Genomic DNA, 10,066 nt, shown 5'->3' with positions numbered 1-10,066 from the left:
AGGGGGATTAAATACGTGGGGTTACGGGGATAGGGTGGGATATGTGTTGGTGTAGGGGTTACGGGGATCGGGTGGGATATGTGTCGGTGCAGGCTCGATGGGCCGAAATGGCCTCTATCTGCACTGTGTGATTCTGTGATTTCTGTGAAAACATACGTACCCAAAACATTCTCTCCATCGAAACTCTGAGCTGCGGAGTGTTTCCAGCAGTTTTTGCTTTTATTAAGAAGTGACACCAGTCCCTAGGCGAGCCTCAATATTTACAGGGCCCTATTGACGATACACTTTGATACCACATTCTCCAACTTTGTTAATGGTTATGTATATCATGCATCAATTGTTTCCATGTGAACCGCCATATGCATTCCTCAGCCTAGTTGTTTGGCCAGATCCCCCAAGTGCAAATAAATCCAAAATACCCATGTAAAACTTCTCTTTCTAAGCTTGCAGCTTTTGAACTGCATTGTTTTCACAACATGCAGCTGAAAGATAGGTTAAATTTTTTATTAAAAAAAAGCCATTAGCTCCATAAATATGCATGAAGGTGAGAATCTAATAAAGAAAATAAAACATTGAGTATAGGACAAAACACAAATAATCGTGAGCCCGCAAACTACAATAGCTTCTGTAGATAAAATGCTTTATTTTGGTTCGGCTGATCATTCAGTCATGCTGAGGTGGCTCGCTGAGTTTTAGTCAAACAGACCAAAGCCCATGTCATCATCCGATTCCTCAGACTCTTCCTTCTTTACCTCCTTCACTTCCTCCTTGGCAGCTGCTGGAGCGGCCTCGACAACCGGGGCCACAAAAGCTGACGGGTCAGCCAGGAAAGCCTTCACCTGTTAAAGAACAAGGAACAACTTGCTGTGATATTTCATTTCCAATTTTCTCAATCATTGCAGAATAACACACCCCATTTCAACTTTACAATACTGGCAGCAGACGTCTAAAACAACTTGCATTTATATAATGCCTTCAATGGTAAAACTGTCCTATGGTGCACTCACAGGAGTGTTATCGGACAAAGTTTGACACCGAGCCACACAAGGAGATATTAAGACAGGCGACCAAAACCTTGATAAGGAGGTAGATTTTAAGGAGCATCTTAAAGGAGAGAGGTAGAGAGGCGGGGTTTGGGGAGGGAATTCCAAAGCCAAGGGCCTCGGCAGCTGGAGGAAGAGAATCTAAGAAGAAATTTGAAAAACGACTGATTTTCATTTGTGCAACAGTGACAAATCACATTCACTAGAATGTACAATTGTTATCTATTGGCCACAATTTTTAAAAACAGCAATTCAAGTACCTGTAAATGTTTTAACAAATTACAGCATCTTTAAAAAAAAATTAAATGCAAAACTTAAAAAGCTTCATCTATTTTATTCCTCAGGGCATCTACAATGTCTAGACTAAACAATGTAAATGCTACTAACCCAAGATAGCTCACCATTCCGAAATCAACCTCTAAAATCCCCAGTCAGTGTTGCTGAATGAATGCACATGTGCAGCCACAGACAGGCAGCAGTGCTGACTGAGACATCTATCTTTGGAACTGGCTTCACAAGCTGACAGGCCAAAATTTATTTCAGTGGTTGCACTGTCAGGATGTCAGCTAGCAGTAAGCACATGCCCGAAACCCCTCTAGTCACCAACAGACAAAGTTTATGGTCCAAACTGAATAAAGCCTAGGAGTCTTAGACTCAACGTTGAACATGTCCAACCAATGCAGAACAGCAATCAACAAAGCTGAGTCACATCGAGCTGAAAGAGTACAATGCAAGTCCTAATCAAACTGTACAGTGCTCTGGTCAGACTTCATCTTGATTAGAGTGTCAGGTTCCAGGCACTGGGACACAAGCGAGATATTCAAGCATTGAAGAGGAATGCTACAAGACTGATCCCTAGTGTTAGACGTCTGAATTATGAGGAAAGATTCAAACTTGGGACTTTTCAGCCTTGAAAGGAAATATCCGAGGTGATCCTATAAAGGTAGGCACAATAGTAAACATTGGGCCAGTAATTCCGGTCCCAACGCGTGAGTACGGACAGTGTACTCACGCGTGGGCCCGTTGGAAGTGCCGGATTTCAGCATGCACAGCGCATGCGCGGGAAATCGGCATTTCCTCCAAGGGGTTCAGAGGTCCAACGCGTGCGCGCAGGACTCTGCGCGCACATGTTGAACTTCCTTCTTTTTGACAGGTTTGCCCGTGTGCAAGGGCCTGAACTTTTTAAGACATATAAAAAGGAGGCGTAAGAAACATAGAAGATAGGAGCAGGAGTAGGCTGCGAGGAGGAAAGCCTCAGGCTACAGGACGATATAAACGGGTCGGTCAGATGGGCGGAAAAGTGGCAAATGGAATTTAACCCTGAAAGGTGCGAGGTGATGCATTTTGGACGGACAAATAAGGCAAGGGAATACACAATGAGTGGTAGGACCCTAGGAAGTACAGAGGGAGCTTGGTGTACATGTACATAGATCCCTGAAGGCAGCGGAACAGGTAGATAAGGTGGTTAAAAAGGCATATGGGATACTTGCCTTCATTAGCCGAGGCATAGAGTATAAGAGCAGGGAGGTTATGATGGAGCTGTACAAAACGCTGGTAAGGCCACAGCTGGAGTACTGTGTGCAGTTCTGGTCGCCTCACTATAGGAAGGATGTGATTGCTTTGGAGGGGGTGCAGAGAAGATTCACCAGGATGTTACCTGGGATGGAGCGCCTCAGCTATGAAGAAAGACTGAACAGGCTGAGGTTGTTTTCCTTGGAGCAAAGAAGGCTGAGGGGGGACCTGATTGAGGTGTACAAAATGATGAGGGGCATAGATAGGGTAGATAAAGAGGAACTTTTCCCCTTAGTAGGGGGGTCAATAACAAGGGGGCATAGATTCAAGGTAAGGGGCAGGAGGTTTAGAGGGGATTTGAGGAGGAACTTTTTCACCCAGAGGGTGGTTGGAGTCTGGAACTCACTGCCTAAAAGGGTGGTAGAGGAAGGAACCCTCACAACATTCAAGAAGCATTTGGATGAGCACTTGAAATGCCATTGCATACAAGGCTATGGACCAAATGCTGGAAAATGGGATTAGATTGGACAGGGCTTGATGGACGGCGTAGAAACGATGGGCTGAAGGGCCTCTTTCTGTGCTGTATGACTCTATGACTCTAGGTCATTCGGCCCTTCGAGCCTGCTCCGCCATTCAATGAGATCATGGCTGATCATCCAAATTCAGTACCCTGTCCCTGCCTTCTCCTCATATCCCTTGATCCCTTTAGCCTTAAGAAATATATCCAACTCTTTTTTGAATATATTTAATGAACTGGCCTCCACCGCCCTCTGTGGCAGAGAATTCCACAGGTTCACCACTCTCTGGGTGAAGAAATTCCTCCTCATTTCAGTCCTAAATGGCTTACCCCTTATCCTTGATTCTTTAAGGTAAGTGGTCTATTATTTAAAATTATAACATTTTTTCCACAGCTTTATTGTTTTTAAGGACTTTACAGTAAGGTAAGTTTATTTTTAGACGCGATTTCTTAAAAAATTATTTTTTTCAAAAATTTGATTAATTGTTTAAAATAGTTTTTTAAAGTTATTTATAGTTTATTTAATTATTGGGATGTTTTTTAAAATTTTATTTAAAGTTAAAATAGTCTTTTGGACACCCGTACTTTTCATGAGTTTGACAGTTCTTACTATCAAACTCATGAATGAAGTTTCCCCTCTCCTGATTGGCTGCAGTGCTCACCTGATCCCAGCCGGCACATCGCACTAACTACGCCGCTGGATCAGGCAAGCACATCGCGCTGACATCTGAACCGGGCCAGTGACAGGAATTCCAAGCAGGCCCAGGCTTCAGATGTCGGCGCGCCGGGTGAGTGCACATCGTGGGCTTGCACGCGCGGCAAGCCCCCGGATCCTAATTTCTGGGCCAATATGGAAAATGTAAATCCAGAAAATTAAATTAATTTGCAGGACAAGGGGTCACAGGTTCAAACTAGGAAACGCCAAATGATATCAGAAAGCTGATCAGAATGATAAATAGTTCTGTGTTGGAAGATTCTATGAATACATTGAACGGATTCCCAGTTAAATCAGTGAAGGTGTAAACACAGAAATAATTTAAGAACCAATTAAATGCTGCAATGGGAAAACTTCATTGTCATTCGGCACACACAAACTAAGATGGGCTGAATGGGCTTCCTCATCCATATTGATCGAGTGAACTTGTGACCTCTAAGGCAATGGATCCATTTATATTTGAAGAGTTGGAATTAATAACATGAGAAATAAGAGCAGACGACCATTTGGCCCCTCGAGCCTGCTCCGCCATTCAATAAGATCATGGCTGATCTTCTACCTCATCTCCACTTCCCTGCACTATCCCCATATCCCTTGATTCCCTTAATATTCAAAAATCTATCGATCTCTGCCTTGAATATACTCAATGACTGAGCCTCCACAGCCCTCTGGGGTAGAGAATTCCAAAGATTCACCACCCTGAGTGAAGAAATTTCTCCTCATCTCAGTCCTAAATTGCAGACCCCTTATTCTGAGACTGTGACCCCTGGTTCTAGACTCCCCAGCCAGGGGAAACATCCTCCCTGCATTTACCCGGTCAAGCCCTGTAAGAATTTTGTATGTTTCAATGAGATCACCTCTCATTCTTCTAAACTCTAGAGAATATAGGCCTAGTCTACTCAATCTCTCCTCATAGGACAATCCCCCCCATCCTAGGAACCAGTAGAGGTGAACCTTTGTTGCACTCCCTCTATGGCAAGTATATCCTTCCTTAGGTAAGGAGACCAAAACTGTACACAATACTCAGATGTGGTCTCACCAGGGCCCTATATAATTCCAGTAAAACGTTTTTATATTCTTATACTCAAATCCTCTTGTAATAAAGGCCAACATACCAGTTCCTTGCTGTACCTGCATGTTAACTTTCAGTGATTCGTGCACAAGGGCACCCAAGTCCCTCTGAACACCAACATTTCCCAATCTCTCACCATTTAAAAAAAACTCTGCTTTTTCTATTGTTCCTACCAAAGTGGATAACTTCACATTTCTCCACTTTATATTCCATTTGCCATGATCTTACCCATTCACTTAGCCTGTCTATATCACCTTGAAGCCTCCTTGCATCCTCCTCACAACTTACATTCCCACCCAGCTTTGTATCATCAGCAAACTTGGATATATTACATTTGGTCCCCTCATCCAAATCATTGATATAGATTGTGAATAGCTGAGGCCTAAGCACTGATCATTGCGGTACTCCACTAGTTACAGCCTGCCAACCCGAAAATGACCCATTTATTCCTACTCTGTTTTCTGTCCGTTAACCAACCCTCAATCCATGCTAGTATATTACCCCCAATCCCATGAGCCCTAATTTTGTTTGATAACCTCGTGTGGCACCTTCTCGAATGCCTTCTGAAAATCCAAATACACCACATCCACTGGTTCCCCCTTATCTATTCTGCTAGTTACAACCTCAAAAAACGATTTGTCAAACACGATTTCCCTTTCATAAATCCGTGTTGACTCTGCCCAATCCTATTATTATTTTCTAAGTGCCCTGTTACCATGTCCTTAATAATAGATTCTAGCATTTTCCCTACTACTGATGTCAGGCTAACTGTTTTCTCTCACCCTCCTTTCTTAAATTGTAGGGTTACATTTGCTACCTTCAAATCCACGGGAACCATTCTAGAATCTATGGAATTTTGGAAAATGACAACCAATGCATCCACTATCTCTATAGCCACCTCTTTCAAAACCATAGGATGTAGGCCATCAGGTCCTGGGGATTTATCGGCTTTCAGTCCCATTAATTTCTTCAGTACTATTTTTTTTACTAATACTAATTTCTTTGAAGACTTTGAAGAATTCAACTTGAAGTCACTTCTACCATTACCTTATCAGCTAATGGGAAGGAGTAGTCTGTCTCCACGGTGACAGCCAGCACCCTCTTGTAGCCATTGATGATGGAGTGTGGTATAGAGGCAATGGTTGGGTAACCAATCTGCAGACACACACTGGCCACATTGCGGACTCCCTGTGAAAACAATTGATAACATTAATAATGAAAGCACTGCACTGATGGCATACCATATGCTGAATCGCAGCAAGCATGGGGAAGCTATCAAAAGACGAGTTTTCGAAAGAAACCACAATAAAGTCTCGCTCAGCTCAAAACCCGACTGGAAATCCCCGTCCTACCAGTGCATGGCTCCCTCTGACCATTTAACAACACTGGCTGCTCGTAACTGAATCACCAAAGGAATACAATCTAGGCAAAAAGTATGTGGCACAGCATTTAATAGCCCAGCCAATGAAAGATCATTGGGAGCTAATATTTTGCAACTTCATCTCACTGAACCCGAAGTTTGTTTGCACGATATACAAAACCGGCACAATAGACCGAATCCATCGCAACCAAGCTCTTCACGGTTTACGAAATCCCTAGCAACAAGCCTCAGCAATTTCATTCAACATACCTCCAGGAAACACTTTTGCAGAGTTTCTTCAGTGATGTCCAGGACCTCAGGGTTGTACACACTTCCATTATCATAAACCTGCCTGATCGCCAAGCCATAGGAGAAGGGAGAGATGTTCAACATGTTCAGCAGAGTGGCTTCACTGGCTCCCACCTTGTCACCGATCTTGATGAGTTGTACATCACTCTACAGGACAAGTCAATCATTTGTCAGGATAAAAGTCAACAGTTTTACACTAAACTGCAGTTTCTAACAGTAAAGGAGTCAAGAATTAATTCAAGCTTCAAGGGTAAAATAAGCACTATAACCGTACGTCTCTTGGTCTAACGCTACACAGCATCAGTCTGGGATTAGACTGAATTCATTTTAAGGGAAACAACCAGAGTCCAAGGAGAAAGCTGATCAAGGCCACCAATTTACAGCGTCAGATAAAAGTGGACAAATTCTAGAAACAATCTCCCAAACACCAATTTTTTAATCCTAATAAAATTAAACTTACTCAGTCACCATAAACCAGTGGGTTTAATAATAAATGAATGGAACCCCCAGAACACCAATAAAAGTCCTAGAATTCTATAATAAAAAGTGAACTGCTCCATCATAAAACAGGGACCCTAATAATCCAATGAAAACAATCACAAAAACTGTCCCATGGATGCAGAAAATCGCAGAAGCAAGCCTGTCAACTTTCAAGCAAATTATTAAAGTTTTTCGTTCTCCTATCAGTTTTAACAGTGGTAAGCAGAGGTTTGCCACCAGTTCATGACACAGATGAAAGAAAACTGCAAATAACGCGAAACACAGTTAAGGTCCACACCTCCATACATCAGCACTCACCAGAATTTCAATGGTACCTCTGGAGATCTTGGTGGTGATGCCCAAAGCCTGGAAGAAGGAGGTCTTCTCAGGACCCAAACCTGTGTTTTGACCTGGCACAGTTACCTCACAAGGGGCAATCGCACCAGCACGAGCAGCAGCTGGGACCTGTGGAGGAAGCACAAGAAGTTCAGCACTGGCGGGACAAAGACGAGACAAAGCAAAATGATTGGACATTAAATAGAGGGCGATCTTAGCAGAAATATAAAACTTGATACCAACATTCACATTTCGTGTTTCAAAAACTTAAAACATTGCTCTTTTACAAATGGAGATAGCACCACTAAGTCAATATTAAAGGCACGCCAATTCTCCTCCTCCATCATAACAAGCAGCCCAGAAAGTACATCCATTAAAGTAGGAATGTTGCATCATCGCTGAAGAAACCAGATACATTTAGGTTTAATTATAAACACAAACTAAAATCAGTCAAAATGTGGTTGAAGAAATCCAACCAATTCTATACAAGGAGATCTCTACGTTGATTGGTATCCCCCTTTCACCATTTAAGATTCAGCAGAGCAGCAGCCCAAGAGCTTTACCTTATTGGACAGCAGCATGTCACGGACTTCACACAAATCCTCCTTGGTGAATACAAAGCCAACATTGCCACGGATATGAGGCAGGAGCCTGGAGAGAAACATGATACACATGCATAAATCAAACAATCAATTCACGTGTGGTCATTATCACCAGTAAAATTTATACTTGGGCAGCTTGCTTACTTTTCCAAAGCAGGATTGTTCTCCAAGTGGCCTCGGATGGCCTTACGCATCATGGTATTCTTGCCCATCAGCACGACAGCCTTACCACGCAGCGATATACGGATCTGCTGCATCTGCTTGGACCCAACATTGTCCGCCCCAACAATGAAACATTTTGGATAGTCATCCAATAGTTGCTAGAGAGAGATTACAGATACAGTATAAGTATGTACAAACCCATCAGATCCCAATCAGCTTCCCATTTCTTCATATGATACAAAGACAACTTACAGCCCAAAAGTGCCCCCCCCCCCCCAAATTTTCTTCCTTCTTATGGGATTGGCTCCTTCCTGGGTTACAGGATATCTTGCCAAATGGTTATATTCATTAGCTTAACAGTGAGCATCAGCAGTCTATACACCTGCAGGTGCAACCCAACCTGGTCCTGTCAACAACCAAGGTCCACACACAAGCACTTCCAACAGGAGTCAATGGTGACAGTAATTGCTTGGCCGACCCCCACACAAAAAAAAATCACCGGTAGCGAAGGTGCAAGTGCATTTCTGGCATTAAAGCACCTCTGGGAAAGACCAAATTGAATCACAAGAATAACTGTAGCCAAGAATTCACATCTCTCCTACATACCAACATAATCTCTAGTGCATTAAAACCCCATTTTGAATCATCTGAATACGGTAGAATCAAAAGCCAGCAGCCACTCATCAGCAAAAAAGCCATTTCAATCCATCTCAAATCCTCACTTACCCAAAATACAGGAAAAAGGGGGCGGACTGGCGGATAAATTCTGTCCACTCATTAGCCATTTATGCCTGAACACTGGATTGAAAACAATTCCATTGCAATTAAGGCCTCAAACTAGCCAGCTTAATTAACCACAATCCCTTTCTCCCTCAATGCTGTGGCACAATTATACAATCATACAAGGACACCAGCAGAGCTCCTGTGATATTGAGACCTGATCTCCCTTTTAGTGCATTTGTACACCTCTTCTCCCAGACATCACACCAACAGTATTTAAAATCTAATGTTTACTGCAATTTGACTTTAATAGGTCAGTGAGTAATATCTGTCCCAGTTTCACACTGCTCTATTACTCAACCCCACTTGTATCAGGTCTAGCCCCATCACATTGGATAAGATTGTCAACCCATCTAGACTGGCCGCTCCTCAGATTTGGTTACTTCAGGAGATCTTTCTCCGACGCTTGGTGCAACTCTGCTAATACACCCAAGACTGCAAAGAAAACGGGCACCTTGGACAGCTAATGGTGAAATAGGTCATACTCACGATGATTTTCATAAAATAGTTGGACTTCCACGTAGCTCTGTCTTCCCTGGGCATCTTTAAGTGCTTCCAAGGATTGCCACAAACTGGTTTAAAGACAAGATTTTACTGCAAGACAATGAGAAAAAGCACAATGAGGTGTGAATTTACAAGACAGCAGCAGGAACAGATTCCTCATGAAAGCATAAAGCAGTGCTAATAGAGTTATACAACTGATAGTAGATACCATCTATTCTCATTTAAAAGCACACACTTCAGTTCCTTCAATAGCACCATTGAAGAATATGTCTAATACCCTCCATCCAATAAGCACCCTCTTTTGGAATGTATTACTGGATGCTGGGGAAAGACAGAATCGGATTGGCTGTGAAATGCTCCCTCCTGTAGGTTTAACAGCCCCTCAATAGACACTGCCATGGTTCACTTGCTACTTGAGCAAGTTACCAGTATTCATACACCTGTACTCCGTTAGTTACCACCCTCAGGTGGTGTGATAAACTCCCAAGATTTCTCCGCAAATTTACCAGTGAGCCGCAAGTCAGGAAGGTACCATATTTGTCCCCAATTTGCTGACTTAGCTGCAGCCGTGGCCAAAATAATTATCAGGAGAGAAAATGAATCAAAGAAAGAACTTGCATTTATATAGCGCCTTTCACAACCTCAGGATGTCCCAAAGTGCCTCGAGCCAATGA

General features: G+C 42.9%; 1 protein-coding gene across 1 annotated transcript; it reads right to left on the bottom strand.

Annotated features, from left to right (window-relative positions):
• Positions 1–623: 623 nt before the first annotated feature.
• Positions 624–9,482, bottom strand: rplp0 (ribosomal protein, large, P0). The gene is made up of 7 exons (XM_085961941.1): positions 9,378–9,482; positions 8,091–8,266; positions 7,908–7,995; positions 7,327–7,473; positions 6,490–6,675; positions 5,907–6,047; positions 624–839 (listed from the first exon to the last, which is right to left on the bottom strand). Exons 1-7 carry the CDS (start codon positions 9,429–9,431, stop codon positions 693–695), a joined length of 939 nt encoding a protein of 312 aa, XP_085818067.1. The 5' UTR covers positions 9,432–9,482; the 3' UTR covers positions 624–692.
• Between the last annotated feature and the right edge of the window lie 584 nt (positions 9,483–10,066).

The sequence above is a fragment of the Somniosus microcephalus genome, chromosome 19 (genome assembly GCF_052327205.1).
Source record: "Somniosus microcephalus isolate GS21.2 chromosome 19, FLI_Smic_1.0, whole genome shotgun sequence".
NCBI lineage: Eukaryota > Metazoa > Chordata > Chondrichthyes > Squaliformes > Somniosidae > Somniosus > Somniosus microcephalus.
Note: the sequence above shows the minus strand (reverse complement) of the source record. Positions and strands in the feature narration are given on the sequence as shown.

Excerpts from the sequence above, each read along its gene's own strand:
- rplp0 (XM_085961941.1), bottom strand. The coding sequence starts at position 9,431 with ATGCCCAGGGAAGACAGAGCTACGTGGAAGTCCAACTATTTTATGAAA. Across the intron at positions 8,267-9,377 it reads ACTATTTTATGAAAATCATC|CAACTATTGGATGACTATCC; the intron begins GTGAGTATGACC and ends ATCTCTCTCTAG. Across the intron at positions 6,048-6,489 it reads TGCAAAAGTGTTTCCTGGAG|GGAGTCCGCAATGTGGCCAG; the intron begins GTATGTTGAATG and ends TTGTTTTCACAG.